We start from the raw sequence: 18,326 nt of genomic DNA on the forward strand, positions 1-18,326 counted from the left end.
AGAAAGGATTAAAAAGCTTTGCCTTTCTGAGTCAAGCACGTCTAGGACTTTAGCATGGATTTGTTCCCACTTCATTTTCCTAATCATCATATGAAATGATAGATACCATTAATAGTATCAGTAATATTAACATACCAATGCTAGTCATATCCTTAATAATATCCCATTTTATATGAGGACATTGACTTTTGTTTATTTTTTGAGTCATACCAGGCGGTTCTCAGTGCTTAGTCCTGACTCCCCTCAGGGATCACTCCAGCTGGGCTTGGGGTACCATAGGGTTGCCAGAAATACTTGACAAAGTACGCACTAAATCTAAAAAGTAATCTTTGTTGGACCAGAGTATAGCTGAATGGGCTAAATGTAGGCAGGAGTCTCAGTTTGATACTTGACATTGCATGATCACCTGTATGAGCACTGCTGGGATCAACACTCAAACATAGAATTAAGAGGAGTTCCTGAGCATTGTTACATACAAAAAATAAAATAAAACAAATCCCGTTCTCATCATAATTCTTCTATTCCTATCATTCTGTCATTAATGCAGGGTCGAGGTTCACCAGTATCAACGTACTATCTTCCTAGTTAGAAGTAGCGTTCTATGAAAATATCAACCATTTTTTTCAGCATGTGGGTTTGTCTTTAAAGTTTCCTATTCTTTGTACCAACTGTTCACATTGGTACAAGCACACTCATGCACACACAGACACCCACACACACACACACACACACACACACACACACATTTAAAAAAATTGCTAATCGGAAGAAAGTGCAAGTGCATCTGACTACACATTAATTAGAATCATTCCAATTGTGAAGGATTTCAGTCAAGAATGCAAGGCAGGATTAAACAATTCAGACCAAGCATTTGCTTTTCATGCTTCCATGGTCCAAAGCATTTAAGCCTGAGAGCAGATCCAAAAGTGGTGGCTCAGCTCATCTGTGCTAATGCCAGATCTGCATTAGTTTGATAATGGTTAGAGATTGTGGTCGCCTCTTGAGAACAGCTATTTATAACTCTGTCTTGTTAAACCAAAAGAAATAAGGTTGAAAATCTAACATGAGGTTTCATCAGTCAATTAAATATTTCTTATAAAAGAGACCAAAAAAATGCCATTTTCTGCAAAATCTGCACATCAATAGCAATTAAGCTTCAGATCAAGATTAGAGAAAGATAGTACTGACCATGCATGAACAGATTCCTTCCAAATGCAGAAGTTTGCATCTTTCTCTGCATTTAACTCATACAACAATAAATAAATGGTGGTGCCTGGTGGAATAAAACTGTTCACAAATAAATAAGAAAGATAAGTGAGGAAAGGTACTTTATATTTTCAGTTTTAAAGACCACGTAGTCAGCCCTATTACCAATGCCACAGCTGCTCAAACAACAAATCACAACTCATCATTCTGAAGATAGGTTTTAGATTCAAGCCTGAAGATAATTATGGCATTTTCCTCGAGAACTTCTCAAACAGGAAGTATAATAGCTTTTATGTAATCTAGTTCATGCTTGTAAGAGCATTGAATCAGTAATATATACAGCCAGTTGGTAAATTAGGGCATTGTTAAGTAGCTAGAGACTATGATAACACAACAACACAGTGACTATTTTTATAAGGAGAAAAAAAGGATATGTCTGTCTCAGTAACCTTCATGTGAAATGGGTAGGGGGAAGGGAAGAAGTTTTAAAATATCACCATAGTTTTGGACCTGTATAACTCTGTCAAATAAAGCAAGAAGAAAAAATTGCTTCATTTCCCCCCAATAAAAATGCACAGTAAAGGAAGAAATTCATAGTAGAACTTATTGTATGGCTTGAGGTCTATAAACCAAGTAATAGAATGACGAAAATTGTATTTAATGTGCGGAAGAAGCAAAGAATGAGGACTTGGCATTTTTCTAAATTATTCCTTAACTTATAAAGAATAAATATGTTTTAAATTTTTCACTATATCCAGAAAGTCTTATTTTTATGAAGATTGGTACTGAAATTAAAACCATATATTCTGTTATTTAAATGTATATGCAATAAGACTAAATAATTTTTGTTTACTTTTGGTTTTTGTTTTGCTTGGAGGACACACCCATCAGTGTTTAGGGTTTATTACTGACTCTGTACCCCAATGGATTACTTCTGGCAGACTCAGAAGACCATATCATGTGCCAGGGATTGAACCCAGGTCAGCTGCATGCAAGACAAGTGTCTTACCCACTGTGCTATCTCTCTGGCCCAGGACTATTTAATTCTAATATATGTATATATATATATATACATATATAAATGTGTGTTGCTTTCTCATTAGTAACTTTATAGCAGCAAATGGATCCTTTTGAAGTTATACAAGTCGCAATTCATCTATCTTAAATTTCTGAGTGTGTGCTTAAAGGTGGCCTTGGAATCTTATGATCAGTTTCTAAAATGGGTCAAGTACATAAAAGAAGATCAGGCTTACGATTAGGACATCAATGCACAAAAAACAGACAATATATTTCTATCACATTGTCAAACTCACTGAGAACAATCAAACATCCCACTGAACCATTTACAACTATTGATTGCACACCAAACCTAACTTTATTTTCTTCCTACTTTAAATAGATGCAATATTTTACAAGAGCTTCACAAGTAAGAGATTGCGAAATGTAAAGCAGTCCATTAATTTTATATAAGCTGTTTTATGTACCTGTGCCTCTAATAACATTCAGCTACAAGGTTATAAGAAGAATCACTTTCTAAAGTTCAGTTGGAGAACCAAAAGTCTAGGTATATAACTAAAATTTAAAATATCATTCCAGTTAGTGCCTTTTTACCAACATTGCCTGCTTCTTTTGAAAAATATTGACCAAAACATTTTAATTTTTGTTTTGCATTGGTCTGCTTTGGTTTTGAGGCCATACCTGACTTTACACAGGCCTTACTCCTGGATTTGCACTCAGAGATCACTCCTGGTAGGGTTTGGGGGACCAGATGGAGCATAGAAAATGGAATCCAGGTTAGCTGTTCCTTACCCACTGTACTAACTCTCCAGCCCCAACAGTACAGTTTTGGTACCAGATTCTGAACAAAGAAATGACACTGTCAAACCTAAATTTTAAGGCCAACAATTCAAGAAAACAGAATAAAGTCCCCACAATATTTTACAATGGATCCTTCAAAGAAAAGATGTGAATATCAAAACTTTGCACTGCTGTGTGTGTGTTTGACCCATAATTGAAAAAGTGTCTTTTTAGCTAGAAATTTTTCTTGAAGTATCTCAAGCATATTTCTTTCTGGAAATCTTTTATCTTAAAGAACAAAATCTTCACATTCTTCTCTTTAATCTGTGGCTTTCCTTATTATTAAAATTTTGGTCAATCTTCTGCACTATATATTTGTATTGCCTCTGCAAGGCCCTGTTTAGCTAGGCAAAAAATGTGGGTCATGGTGTCTTAGGAATAGGGAGAGGCAGAAAACTATAAGGGCGTGCGATTGTTTCTAGCTACCTCTGTCTGTTTAGCACTCATAGTGCAGCTTTGTTTTGGTAAGCCTAGTGTACATTTCCAGTGAGTGGTTAGTTGGTCTCTGCTTCAAGGCTAGTAAATTATACATTTTTCACTCTATGGAGTTATCTCCTTACAATGCATGACTGTGGAATCTTATTTCACAAAGATATTCTTCCAGACGTGAGAAAAGTAAATTAAAAGGACATTTTTGTTATTATAAAGCAGGCTTGTTACTTCAATACAAGTAACACTTTCTTAATTTTTTCACCATGCTTCATAAGTATAAATTAAAAGACTCTCCACTGAATGTATGTTACATATATCTCACAGGGTTCAATTATAAAGTCCCTGGAAATGAATATGGTAAAGAAATGATGCCAATAGATCAGAGAGTCCTGGTATTATGTTGATTGGCTGTCTCTCATGTCATGGAAAGAAAAACACTCAAATAAGGACAATATATCATGAAAGGCTGAGCTCAGCTTAAAAGAAAATCCAAAGAAAGATAGTATTATTATATTTTAGTGACTGGAACGTCACAATTTTACATTTTTCATTAATATTTTTATTAATATTATTATGACTCTAATTTTACTGCAAATGAGGAGTAGTTAATTTCTAAGTGCAACACCCAATCTCCTCTGCAAGAATTCATCTACCGTAGTAAGGAAAAGATGTGTCTGGAGAGGTCAAGCACTTAAAATTACACACATACACACACACATACACACAAACACACGCACAAACGCACAAAACCTCGCTTGATGGTAAGAGCAACAGTTTTGCTGGGAACAATGGAGAAAACCCGCACAGAAATACAAGTGCCAAACTAACAGTAGCCCTTTTGGAAGAGTCAGGCAACATTTTAGAAAGTCAAAGTGCCAGGGAGTTCGGACTGTGTCCCAGAGAAGTAATTGGAAAACCCAGCACAAGTCCCTTGTCAGGACCCTGAAGACTTCAGCGAGGTCCATAGATGCGGAGAGGAGCAAGGGTTCCCCCCATTCCTGGAAAACTGCAGCTGGTGACCTAGAATCCAAAGGTCTGCATCCAGCCAGGAATGGACAAAGGCTCTAGCACTAAGGCCTTTGAATTCGCTGGAGGTGCAGCGCATGAGCCAACTTCCCGTTCCCTTCCTAGGCAATTTCCGACTTGTCTTCCCCTTCGAATCCTTCCCCCCCCCCCCCACCCCAGACTGGCCTCTAACATCAGTGATGGAACCCTACCCGCTAGACCTCTGCTCCTTTCCTTCTTTGGGAATTGCACAGTCGGGAGTCCTGAAAGAATGGGACTGATGCTAGAGCTAGAGAAAAGGACAGAACTTCCTCCCAAGCTTTGCCTTTGACACAGGGAACCCCTAGCGCCAAAGCTCGGAACTCTCCAGTTTATTTCTGGAGCAAATCAACCGTGTGACCGCCGCCAAGCGGGAAGTGCTTACACTGGAAGTGACTGCAATGCCCGCTTTGGAGTGCTCCTGGAAGCCCCGGGGGAGCGTGCCCGAGTCTCGAGCAGTCGGAGGAGCCGGGGGTCGGAAAGGGGCCGCCAGGGCGGGGAGTTGAGGGAGGCGGGACACTGGCGGTGAGTTTGGGGACGCTGGGGCGGGGCCGGCTAGGGGCTGTTTGGATGTTTTGCTAAGTAAATAAGGAGAAGCGCCAAGGCCACCACCACATTCGGAGTCTAATGATGATAGATTCCACGCTGCATCAGGCCCCACGCCGGGGAGCCTAACCACGGAAAATAATGAGACTGCCTTCCCATTCGTCTGCATTAAAGGCGAGCCAGGCACTTTCGATAGCAAATATATCGATTCTCTTACTCGGGTCTTGGTTTGTCCTGCTTCCCCTGAATAATTACTGCTCCTCTAGAAATTCATAATAATTAGGAATCCTCACTGCCCTCAAACTCCCACTCCCGGTCGCGCCGCTTTTTCAAGGCGCCTTAGAGGTTCCAGGAGGACGCTTTTGTGGCTGGCAGGAGAAACGGCAGAAATCGCTGGTGCCCATTTGCATTTAGCTCTTGCAAGGAAGTTGGTTCCCTTCTCCGGACCTCAGTTTCCCTGTTGGTCAATTAAGTTCTCATACCCAATTAAAGTGCACCTTACAGATGCACTTTAGGATTCTTACTTCAGTTTTGTGGCAGAAGGGTAAATGTAAAGAACTGTGCAAAGTTAGTGGGGACACGGAGTGGGGGGAGGGAGGGAATTATTCACCAACCCCGAGGGGGAAGAGTGGGAAAGTTGGCGGTGATCACGTGACGCCGCAACCGCAGAGGGGGCGGGGGAAGGGGTGCAAAGGAGAGGTTCTGGCCGCAGGACCTATTCGGGACCAAGCGATCGGACCTTGAGCACTCAGGAACGACGGGGAGGAGTTGGCGGGTCGTTTCAGGTCTTGTTTCAGATTAGACAGTGATGAAGTGTCTGAGGACAGCGCCGGGTCCACTTGCATCGCGACCAGCCCACGCCCCGGCGCTGGAGCGTCACCCCGGCGGCCGGCGCGGGGCGGGGCGGAGCCTGTGGCGCTGTCCGTGGTGCTGAAGCCTAGCTCCGCGGGCCGGGACTGGCCCCGCCGCCGGTCACCGCCCCTTCTTCCACCTCCGCCACCGCGGCCTCCTTCCGGCACTGCGGCAAGTCCCGATCGCCGCCCCGGGAGCATCTCAACTCGGCGGCGTCGACGAAAGTTCTCCAGAAACAGCGCTTTCGGTGTGAGGGCTTGGGGTGCGGGGGAATCCAGATGCAAGAGAGCTGCAGTTGTGTTTTTAGAAGCCGATGGAGAAGGTTCGAGTTCAACTAAAGCTAAAAGCAGACGCTACAGCCCTGAGCTGTGGCGGCAGCAAGTCCGGCATGGAACTTTCCCAGGTCCCGAACTCTCCGCAGTTCTGATCAGAGAAGACAGAGTCGAGGGTATGAAGCCTACGTCGAAGAAAATGTCTTGCTCCTAATTGTATAAAACGATTTCAAATGACCTTTAAACGCAGAGGGTGGGGAGAGACAGTGTCGGTAGTGTTGGGGAGGGGGGGTCTGTCTCGGGAAGACGCCCCTACTCGCCGTGGGGAGAGGGCGCCTGGGCCCGCCTCCGTGCCCTTTGCCGCCGCGGCAGCCCCGGATTCTTCCCATCAGAATCCATTAGGAGGACTGAGCTAATGGGTGAGGCCCGGTAGGACTCTGGTTCAGCGGGGACGCACGGAGACCCCCGCTCCCCCCCCCCCCCCGACGAGCCAGTTTCTAAGGAAACACTCAGGTTTTCAAAGTAGCAATTTCTCTTATTGTGGAAGAAAGAAACTGTACAAGGAAAGCCTCCTGGTTCTCCATTTTCATGCAGATGAGACGATGCGCTCTGGCTGCGGCCTGTGAACCGTCCTCCCCAGCGTAACTCTGGCGTGAACAAGTAAAATACCCTCATTAATTTAAAAGAGGTGGGAGCTGGGGATGGCTTCTAGCTAGCGGCCGCTGGAGAGGCACGCGTTGCACTCCACTGCCCCCCGCACCCCATCGCGCGCACCATCGTTGAGCCCCGGCTCTGAGCGCCTTCTCAGAGCCCCAGACTGGACCGAGAAGGAACTCTCTACGCCACAAATCACCCGAACCTGGGAATTCTCTCCGTCCCACCCCACCAAACTCTCTGCCGAGCCCCCACCTCAGGATTAAACGGAAATATACTAAAAAGAGCAATTGACAGAGAAGTGATTTTTGCAGTCTGCAGCGGAAACTGGGCGTCTCATCCAAAGTTTAAACAGCAACCCGGGAAGGGCAGACCGCAAACTTGCAAAAGACGCAAACGCGCTCCCAGGCACGCAGAGGGGCCTGAAGAAGCCGCCAGTATATATCATCTCAAAAAAAAAAAAAAAGCCGCTCTTGGAAAGCTTGCATAGTAATTGAGACGGGCGCTCTTTTCTGATCTGGATTGGCATTTCCTCATCTCGGGCTGACAGAGCCAACTCAGGAAATTGCTGGTAATATTCATCTGGGGAGCACTTTCATTAAACGTAATTCATTCGACTTTCACAATAAATTGAGTGACATCCTTACAGCGGAACCTTTTTATCCTTGATTAAGTGCTTGCCAAGCTTTGGTTTCCCGCTTTATTGTCACATTCCTTCAAGCGGAGTCGTCAACATGCCAATCCCAGGCAGAAAAAAATGCGCGCGCGCAATGTTTACAAAGCTCCGGGAGGGGTTAAGTGCTGACACACAGGGGGCGGGGGTGGGGGGGAAGAAGCTGGTCGGGAGCTTCAGTAGCGGATAAATCAAGATCGCAACTTCCTGTAAACGCTCGGCGGGACCAGACAAACGGGGTACTCGCAGGATGCAGGCGAGGGGGCTGAGCACAGCCGCCTGGCTAACTAGCTGTTCCAGGAAGCCGCCGACCCGACGGTATGGGCCAGCACACTCGCCGGACTCCCCCAGATTAATGCAAAGGACCGAGCTGTGAAAGGCTTGCAGTGAAATCTGGAACTCTTAAATGAGGACACTGCCTAAAGAGGACGTTCCTGAACCAAATCAAAGCCAGACACTTTCTTTAAAAAAAAAAAAAAAAAAAATCAGAAAGAATTCATGGTACCGATTTCACCAATCAAGAGCAGGGAAACTTTCGAGCTTTAACTGACTTCCTTATGGGTAGAGGAATTCGAGAAGAAGCTTATGTCTCTTAACTAGGATACCCTTTTTGACCCTTAATATCGCCGCGCCAATCATACCCACTGAGGGTTCTTCAGACACCGATATTCTAAAGTGATGCTGACAAGCAGTTCAGTACTTTAGTCTGAGCGATACCGGGAAGGCAGCCAGCCAGCCTTTTGCCAATGCTAGGCCCCTTCTCCCTCACACTCTATAAACTCAAAGAAGCCCGACAGAAAATTGCTTATTTGAAAAGGCAATATCCAAATGCTTTCATCACTCAAATGCCCTTTTGAAAATATTGTTGACAGTGGTTATTACTCGGACAATGCTGTCCATTTCTGTAGTCTGCAGAAAATTTCCCTGAGATAGAAAAGTAGGACGTTGAGCACCTCGGTCCCCCTACCCCAAGAAAGTCAACCAATTTCCTTGCCACCTGATATATTTTTCCACCCCGACAACACTTTCATTAAGGAAGAAATCACCGTCAACAATTCAAAGCCAAATAGAAATCCACTTCACACAAAGAGGAGCCACAAACTTAATGGCCTCCTCTGAAAATATTGCTGAGAAAGTTGAAGCAATTCTGCAGTTTCCCTGAAGCTATCACTAGAAGGCCTGAGACCATAGTCAATAATCCTGTGCCAGAAGGGCCACCAACCCAAGCAACTCTACGCTGCTTTCCTGGTCAATGGAGAGTTGAACAGTTCAGGAAAGTGTCCTTGGGACTAAGCAGTTCTTTCTTGTACTGCTGAGGTATAGGTGCTTCCAAAATGTAGCTGTAATCTTACATCAGTCTGGAGTAGAAGCTTCAGAAAATGCAGCATGAAAATTATCACACTGCCTACAAGAACTGGCAGTAATAGCTAACTCTGAATAACTACAATTAGGTCATCAATGTGCATTTCTTTTCAGAAATAAGCTCACATTGATTAATATTTTCAGTGGGCAGCTGGCTTAATTTTTAAAGCATGGCAAGTACACATGACTAGTCCATAGGATATGCATTAGTGATCTCCTGCTGCTTTTTTCTAACCTACCAGATTTCTTAACAGCTACTTTCATGAGTGGAACCCACCAAAACTGCCCTCTAATAGTGCAAAGGTAGTGTTTCCATGGATCTATTAATCACTCTTAATCTCTGTTAAACAATTGGAGCCTAATTAACATTCTAAAATTCACTTACTTTGCGACAAGAGGTGACTCAAGATGTATAGAAAGAAGCACAATGTTTAGACAGAATTTTCAATTATTGCCAATTAATGTTGGTTTAGAAATTTTTTGAGAATTACTAATTATAATATACAATAGAATTAGTAGGACTTACATTTGGAAGGAGAGGGCAGTGGCATAGAAAGGAAATGAAGACTGGAGCTTTTCTCCATAGAATAGTTTAGTAGATGTGACTGAACATCATTTAAGCAGTTGTCAGATTCCTTAGATTCATTTTTAACTTTTTTTTGTTTGCAGTCACAGGGACTATTAATCAGACTCAATTTTTGACTCTGAAAATATTCACAGGTGAACCTTCAACCAGGCGCTTCTGCTAAGCCATATGTGTCCTGGCCTACTCTTCAACTAGATCCATAGAGAATAACTCAGTGTAAGGCCTCCATAGTGAAGAGCCAGAAACCATATTTCCCTAGTTTAACTAGTTTTTGCTTTAATTCAGTTAAAATTTAATCATCTATTACACCACTCTGTGGAAAATATCATGCAATCAGTTAAGAACTGACTTGAGTTATGATTTCAGAATTCATATTTTAAACAAGTATTATGTAAGTCATAGGTTCCTTTCCTGTAAAATGTAGACTTTTAAATCTGCAACACTCAATATTCAGTAAAAGAAATTCTTGTTTTTATTGTTTAAAAAAAAAGTAGCTTACACTTCCCTGTATTTATGACTGTAGTTAGACCTGTGTTGGGTTCTTTAAACATATCTTCTAATATGTTTCAGACGCTAACATTTCTAATTACTTTCCCAGTGCAATAGTGACATAAAATTCTAACTTGAAATAAGACAGAATTTTATCTTCGTAGATTCAAACAGAACACAAATCCCTACAACAAGCATTCAAAGTGCACAAGTCCAGGAAACATATGTTGAACACATGCACAGAAATATATATAGGAAACAGTGGCTGAAATATCTGCTGGACACAGAGCTATTCTCTTTTTTAAGAAAAAATATAAAAGAACCATCCCCTTCATTGGGGGATACTCACAAATCTATCTATAAGCAGAAAAACATGTCATTTTATATGAAAGGCATATGAACAAATTGTGCTCTTTAGACGTAATATGGAAAAACCTTAGGAAACTTCACTAGGATTCTGGGCCCTTTAAAGTTGTGCTCTGAAATCAGCCATAAGGCTCATAAAGATCCCCAAAATTTACGCATGAAACTCTTTCTGGCTTAAAATGAAATAAAATATTATTTTTGCTGTTTTTGCCTTCTTGAAATACAATCTAGAGCACTACCTCCTAAGCTGCAGGTATCTACAGCAGTTTCTTGCAATGGTCTGGGATGTTTCAGGGTACAGTTACAAATAAATGACAGTTGTTACTGTGTCATGTGTTTGACAAAAGAGGAGAAAGAAGCCTTATCCACTTCTTGGTCTGTCTCATTGCCCTAGAGTTTTAAACATGGTTCTCTACTTCTTCACTTGCCTTATACCAATCTGTCCTAACTGCTCAATTCAACCTTTGCATATATTTATTTTTATGGGAAAAGTCAGCTTCTTGATCCTTCTAGAAAACAGTTCTGAATTCAACTGGCAAATAACCACAGGATTACAATCCCTGCAAATACAGCCTTGGGTCACAGCCACCATTCTTTTGTTTTGTGTGATTCAATCCCCGACACACAAAACAACTTTAGATAGAAGAGAAAAGAATGCACTTCTAAATCGCCTTCTCTATTTTATTGTTCACAATTCGTATTGTTTTGAGTGAAATTGGAAAAATTGTCTCCTTTCTCTGTATTGCCAAAAGGCATTCAGGTAATGAAGTCTGTAACTAAACGGTAATTGAATCAGCATAATTTGCACACTGAATGGTTTTCAAATGCTCCCAGTTTACAATTAAAGGAGAATTAATGCGCTTGTTGTTGAGAATGCAGCGCATTAGAATAAATCCAGCACTGTTGTTGTAATGAGTGGAAAACGGTTTAACTGCCAACAAACACATTTAAAATTTAACACAATGTATTGATTTCACTTCTGCATTTGATAGATTATTTTCCAGACTATTGAAATACTTGCTCCGAGCAATAAACTGCACCACAACCATGAGCCTTTGCCTTGTGTGTGAGCACAGAGCAAGGACATAAGAATAGCCTTGAGGTTCAGGCCCTAGGTTAAGGTATGCAGAGAACAGAGGCATGCTGGGCTGCCATGGCCAAGGAAATCATTAACATTCCCCCTCCATTGCATTCCCTTCAGCTTTCTCTTAATAAACAGTTTCTTTATTTCTTCTCAACAAACTTTCTACCCTCCGCTGTCAGTGGACAAAGGTGGAGGCAAGAATGATTGAAGATGAAAAATGGGAAGGACACTTTTTGCATTCTGCCTGCGTTCCAAGCCAGGAAGGCACAGACTTGGATGACTGAGTCAGAAAGGCTGTTCTTTTGGATTGGCTGCCCTGGCTTTCACCTGTTTACCCCAAGGTGTCCACAGGGGCTAGGACACTGGCGCGCAGCGCCCTCTGGCGTCCATGACTGTCATGATCAGGCGATCGAGGTGCAATGACAGGCAACACAGAGGGTTCTTAGATCCAAGCTGAAACCCGTCAACAAACACACTCTCAGCACATATTCGCATACACGTTGACATATCCATGCTTTCACATACACAGAGTTCACAATCCTGCAGTCACAGGCACCAGGGTAAACTACTGGGAAACATTCTCAGAAGCAGGAAAACTACCATTTTCTTTCCAAGCTTGTGGGAACTGAAGCCCTTGAGGGGAGACACCGCCCCTGCACCTTTGTACTGGCCCCATAGCTGCCTCAGCACTGCTAACCCCAAATGGAAGCCACTGGGCCTGGCTTGCATGCCCAGGATGGTCTGAGGCCAGGGGGCTGATGCCAGGGAGCTGAGTACAACTTCATCTTTTCCTAAAGCCAGACGGGAAGTCTTAGTTGGTCATAATCTCCACTCCCAAGGTACCACCACCCCAATAAATCACCCTCTGTCCCCTTCTTAAACTCGCAATGGGGAATAAAGCCCAACCCCCAAGAAACTGAACTCAAAGAACTCAGACTTTGCCTTTGCTGAACAGTCTCTCCTTGACGGCCAAGGTCGACCACTCCCTAATAAGTGGCTAGAAATTGGAATTTGGGGTTCCATTATTCAGGGGGAAGACAGATCTAAAGGGAAGGGAGGAGGAAGTGCTACGTGTCTGCTGGTGCATCTCTGACCTAACTTTATCCAGGGCTGCCAGTGCCCCTGTTCAAGAGTCAAACTTCTCTCTGAACCCCACAGGTCTAACAAAGTTCCCCTCACATTTTTTGTGACCATCCTCAAACTGGAGTCCCAGGAGAATAGGTTCACTTTCAAAGCCATTGTCTTAGCTAGATTCCTACTCCCTACTCTCCATTTCCTTTGCTTCACCTCAGTGAGTGACCAGGAGGAAGAGTACTCCCCAAGTCTTCCTGCCCTTCTCTTTGCCTTCTCCCACATAAAACACCCCCGCCTCTGTCCTCTCATAGGTTTCTGGGTTTCTCAGGCACCCTACCCACCGTTCAGAAAGAAACGCGCCAAAGAAAGGGACACTGTAGAAAATGGGGTTTGGGAAGCCTGGAAAATCCAGCTGGGATCCAGAGACCAGCTTGTTAAAGTTGTTGCCACACTGCCGCTAGGAAAGATGCAGGCGCTGAACTCCGGTTTCCCCTCCTCCCGCGCGCCCCCAGTTGCCTGCCTGTCTGCCCCGGTTGGGATGGCCCGGGTGCCCAGGTCGGCGGCAGTCACTTACCAAGTAGACGGTGGGCTGCAGGAGGAGAAGCACGTACCAGCACGCAGCCTGCATCCTCCCGCGTCTCAAACTTCCTCGGCGGTGCCTTCACTGAGTCTTTGTTCCTTCAAAAACATAGATCCACCTGACATCCACTTTACAGAGCAAGGAGCGCTCTCAGCAGCCTAGATACAAATGAAATTAGACAGCCCATGACCACGCGGGCAAGGTTAGGCTTGGCAACCCAGCGGAGAAAGGGGTTCGTGGAGGGGAGGGGTGGACCAAAAAAAAAGGGGGTGGGCGATGTAGAAAAATTGAAAAGCGAGTCAGTTCAGCTCCTGGAGCCCGAGCGAGTGAGAGTAAAAGGGGCTCCTGACGCCCCGCGCTCCTGGCTCTTCGCGTACGAGTTCCTGGGCAGCAGAGACAGAGGTGGCTGGGCAAGCCAGCCGCGTGCAGGAGGGTTCGGAGCCCAGGCGTCTCTGCCAGCTAGACCTGTCCTAAGGCTTGCTGGCCGGGCAGCTAGGACTCAAGGCGGCGTCTGGTTCTTCGCCAGCCCTGGCAGTGCTCGCACACGTACACACCAGCAGGGAGAGATAGGAGGAGAGAAAGAGGGAGCGCGAGCGAGCGCGAGTGAGCGAGAGGGACGTGGGAAGAGGAAGGGTAGGTAGAGCTGACCAGGTCTAGGTGCTGGGGATCGCCAGACGTTGGGACGAGGGTGGGTGGGGAGCGAATACAATTTGCATACGGGCTCAGTTTACCGGTTTGAACCCCCTGCACACACTACACTCTACACACATACACATTCTCATCTCTGACACTTCCCCCTTCTCTCTCCCTCCCGCCCCTCCCCCGCCCCCGCCAGGCTCAGGGACATAGCCAGTCCCTAACTTCTAGAGTGGAAGCCTGGCGGGGTCTGCGGGTCACCAGCCAGGCGCACTCACTTCCCCAAACAGCGGCGTTCCCCGTTTCCCTTCCCTGCTTCCCCCCACACACATCCCTTGTGCCCCGTGGTAGACCCCTCTGGGACAGTGGAAGCGATGGGTACGTACCGCACGGATGCGGGGGAGAAGCCGGAGGGCAGGAACCGCTCTGGGCAGGCTCCATGAAGGAGCTATTCGGGCCTGGCGTCTCCGGCGCTCCGGACATGCCCTCCCTGACGCTTCGTCTCCATGCTCGGACGCGGACCGGTCCCGCTGCCTTGTCCAGTGCCGGGGAAGTAGGCGATCCAGTGCCGGGGTCGCACTCGGAATTGGTTCTGCCGAAGCTTAGGATTGGGCGCAGTTGGATTCCAGGCGCAGGAAACTTAAGTGGCAAGAGAGGGAGTGGGGAGGAGGTGGTGGGGACGTGGAAGCGGCCAGAGAGGACGAAAGCCAGGAAGGGAGGGAGCGAGGCTACTGCGCCGGGCTGCTGAGCCGGACACACCTGGGACTGCCCGCACAAGCACTGAGGACGAGCAGTCCGGGGCTCCCCGGCTTCCGAGACCGCCCGCTGGACGATCGTAGAAATCGTTTAAGGAGACCCGGCAAGTCCTTAGGACTAGAACTTGAGAGCTCAAACACTGGTCTTTTGCAAGGGGGGCGAGGGGGCCAATGAAAGAATCAAAGAAATGAAGCGGCGGCTGCAAGTCGGAGTTTTGGAGGGGGAGTTGAGAGGTTTCGAGCAAGCAGAGCTGCCGCACCTCCGGCCGCGCGCGAGTCGCAAGCGGAGTCGCTGTCCGTGGTCCTGCCCGGCCGCCGGGGGACGCTGCGGAGTGCGGGGACGCGTGGCTGGGGCGAGACTTCTCTCTCCCCGTGCTCGGGGCGCGCGTGCCACGGACTCAGTGTCCCTAGATCCCGCGCCCAGGCTCTCGGCGGGCTCGGCCCGCAGGGACAAGTGACTCCTTGGGCGTCTCCGCTGGCCACCGTTCCGCCACCCCAGAGGGTGCGAGGAGCACTGCGGTCGCCAGCGGAGTGGCGGGAACGGAGCGAGGATGGGCGCTGGAGGGTGCTGGACCCCCGGGTCCGCCCTGGGCACCGCCGCCGGGCGCCGCCGGAGACCTGTGGCTGAGCGGCGGGCTGCGGGGACTCTGCGGACCTCCAGCCATTCAGCACGCCACGGCCGAGAGGACTGGGCGACCTTGTGCGTTTCACTCCCGGCCTCGGGCTGGGCAGAGCGAGCAGAGTCGGGGCAGGGGGGGCTGGAGCGGGGACGCGAGGGGGTGATGCTTCCAGCCTGACACCTTCTTCGCTCCTGACATCTCCTACTCAACAGAGTCCCCCCCCCCCCCCGTCTGTCTCTTTGCTCTGACTTTAGCTCCGTCTCTTTCGCAGATCTCTTGCTGCTGCTGCTGCTGCTGCTGCTGCTGCTGCTGCTGCTGCTGCTGCTGCTGCTGCTGCTGCTGCTGTTGCAGCTGGTGTGTGTGTGTGTGTGTGTGTGTGTGTGTCTGTATGTGTGTCTGTCTGTCTGTGTGTCTGTGTGTGTCTGTGTGTCTGTGTGTGTCTGTGTATGTATCTGTGTCTGTCTGTCTATCTGTCTGTCTGTGTGTCTGTGTGTCTGTGTGTATGTTTCTCTCCTTTTCCCTTGCTCTCACCGTCTATACCTCGGCGTCTTTCTGCTTCTCTTTGTGTTGCTCTTTCAAAATTTCTCACTCTCCAACACTGTGCATCTGGGCTTCACGGCCACCCCACTTACCTCTCAAACGTGGCCTTTCCCCCCTTTCCCATTCTTTCATTCTCTCTTCCCACGCACATAACTCTCAGGCTCATTTCTACCAGATGGATGGAGATCTCAAACCAGGCCTGACTGGTGCTGGCTTATCTGTGTGGACTCCACCCTCCCTCTAGACCCCAATGCCCACATTCAGCCCACAAAAGCCTGCCTCGCCGAGGGCATTTTACTGCCTCCTACCTCCCCTTTCACCCCACGCCCACCCTTTGCTAGAGTCTGACCCCAAATGGTGCACACAGCAGAATGACAATTTGATATTAATCTGTAAGAGATGGATTGAAATTTGTCTCAGAAGCCTGAGTTGGTAGCATCCCAAGAGAAGAATAGTTTTTAATAAGGCCTTTTCCTTGGAGCATGACTGGTGGACACTAAGACTCTAAGGGTTCCTCTCAGGTTCGTCTGTTTGAGACAGAATCAATGTACAGTCTAAGGAAGAGATCCCAGGCAGCCACAGTTTAAGTTCCCCCAATTTCCCCATCCCTCCCCCAACACAGCTGAACACAATAATAGGCAGAACCACCAGGTCCCTGGAACAAATGAAGGAGGAACCCTGCTGAGTCTCCTAGAACCGGAAGGCTCCCATTTAGAAACCCACTATAAGAGAGAAGTGCCAGCCTTTGGGTTCTACACTACACTCTCCCTTCCAGCTAAAAACAGTTCTTTAAAGAGCAAGCTTTTCTAATCTGCAAACATGTACCCTCCTGCTGTGACCTCTTGGAATTCATTAGGGCCGTATGAAGAGTAAGATGGTGAAGCATATTTTCTAGTTGGGAAATTGAAAATGCTCTTTAGGGGGAAAATCATTCGAAATCAAAAATAGGAGCAGTGTTCTCTTGGCCATCTTCATGTACCAGGTTTCCCCAGCTCTTGAAAAGTTTAAAGAAGAAAATTATTTCTGGGTATCAATATCTGAGGCTGAAGGATCAAAGAAGGACAAAGGAAATTTTTGTCTGAATCCCTGTTCTCAAATTCAGGGAGCCAACCTAAAATTGATCCTTACTTATATATGAACTCGTCAGCCTTCTCAAACTGGTGTGTGGGGCTGGAGTGAATATGGTCTGCCTTTACCCAAAGGTCCAAGTACAGAACTGTCAAATGTTGAATCTGTAGCTGACCTTTGAGGAAAAAAAAGAGAAAGAATCAGGCCAGCTTTGGGATGTACCAAGTTCTTTTCAAAACCTTACTTCAAAAACAGTCTGCTTCTAGGGCCATTTGGCCTTAAAAAATGACTGCTTGTGAAATAGAAAGCCGATCAAGGACCTTAAAATCAGTGCCTGAATGGGACTGATTATTTAAGAAAAGCACCACAGGGACCTAGCCCTGGGAACTGGTCTGACACTTTGTTCTATGACCCCGGGTGCCAAAAAGCTTTTATGGTAATGCCCTGAGACCTCTAACCAGACACTCAACTCTTACCAGATCCTTCAAGACATTTGGCCTGGGATATAAAACTGCACAGTGAATTGTTGTTTGCTATGTCTTTACATGAGTCTTCATTTCCTACAGTAAATCAATCAGAAATGGACACTAAACAAGCAATGATGAAAAACCTAATCATTGTTTCTGCTAAGTGATATAACATTTGGGAGAGGAGGGGGATAAGAGCATTCATATTCCTACTTTCCTATCACATGCTTTAAACATAATTAAAAATAATTAAGATATGACTCATACATTCTTCTGTTTAATGTATTATCCTACTCTATAATACACTCCTAGAACACAATCAACAATCAACCTCACAGGGTTGAAAAATAAATGTGTTTTTCCTCAAAGATTTGTGCCAATTCTTTTCAGACTTTATTCAAGTTGTGACTCTTTTGGGAATTACTATCTTTCTAAATTTGGTGTGTAATACATAAAACAAACTGAAATTATCATGAAGGTAAAACGCAACTTCTGCTCTCTCCTCCCCCACCCCAAGTTTACTTTAATCTGCAGAAGTACAAAACTATCACTATCATACTTTTAAAAATAATTGTAAGAATATATATGCAGTGAAAAAGATGAAATGAGTTGACTGTAAAGAAAACAGTAATACTAATTAATGCCCTAATAGCAAAACCTGAAGAAATTAGAATTCAAGTAAAATGTACTGATGATTCTGTTAACTAAATAGCTGCTTTGACTAATTTGATTTGACTCATTCATATGATTCTCTTTTTCTGAGAGGAGGAGGGAGAGCAAGGGTTAAAAATCTGAATGATCTTAGATCTGAGAAGAACAGAGAAAGAGATTAGATCTTTGAGTTCTACAAACTCTATCTAAAATAAGCATATTATAAAATGTATGACTATAATCACTTTTTACCCAAAATTCAACTATGAACAGAAAACCATCTGTGGTCTTGCTTTAGCTGCAAACCAGGTTAAGTTATATCACTTTCTACATTGTATTGTGTTGTATTTATTTTTCTTCTAATTAAGATTTTTTAAAAAATCCTGTGAACTGTGTAGGCTCTTTCTGCCTCAGCCTTAGAATTATTTAGCATGTTTAAGACCTTGGGTAAATGCCTAAAAATTCTCCTAGTCTCAGAAAGTAAAGTCAATTGAGAAGATGGGGTTAAGTGG

The 18,326-nt window shown here is 45.5% G+C and overlaps 1 protein-coding gene across 1 annotated transcript in view; it reads right to left on the reverse strand.

Annotated features, from left to right (window-relative positions):
- Window positions 1–14,856, reverse strand: part of NXPH1 (neurexophilin 1) — a 323,314-nt gene extending 308,458 nt beyond the window's left edge. Inside the window, exons 1-2 of the mRNA XM_004602213.2 lie at window positions 14,100–14,856; window positions 13,072–13,235 (exon numbers count right to left, since the gene is read on the reverse strand). Coding sequence (XP_004602270.1) covers window positions 13,072–13,125 — 54 coding nt within the window. The 5' untranslated portion in view covers window positions 13,126–13,235; window positions 14,100–14,856. The remainder of the gene's footprint in view (window positions 1–13,071; window positions 13,236–14,099) is intronic.
- Window positions 14,857–18,326: the final 3,470 nt, after the last annotated feature.

Source organism: Sorex araneus, chromosome 1, assembly GCF_027595985.1.
Source record: "Sorex araneus isolate mSorAra2 chromosome 1, mSorAra2.pri, whole genome shotgun sequence".
Lineage (NCBI taxonomy): Eukaryota > Metazoa > Chordata > Mammalia > Eulipotyphla > Soricidae > Sorex > Sorex araneus.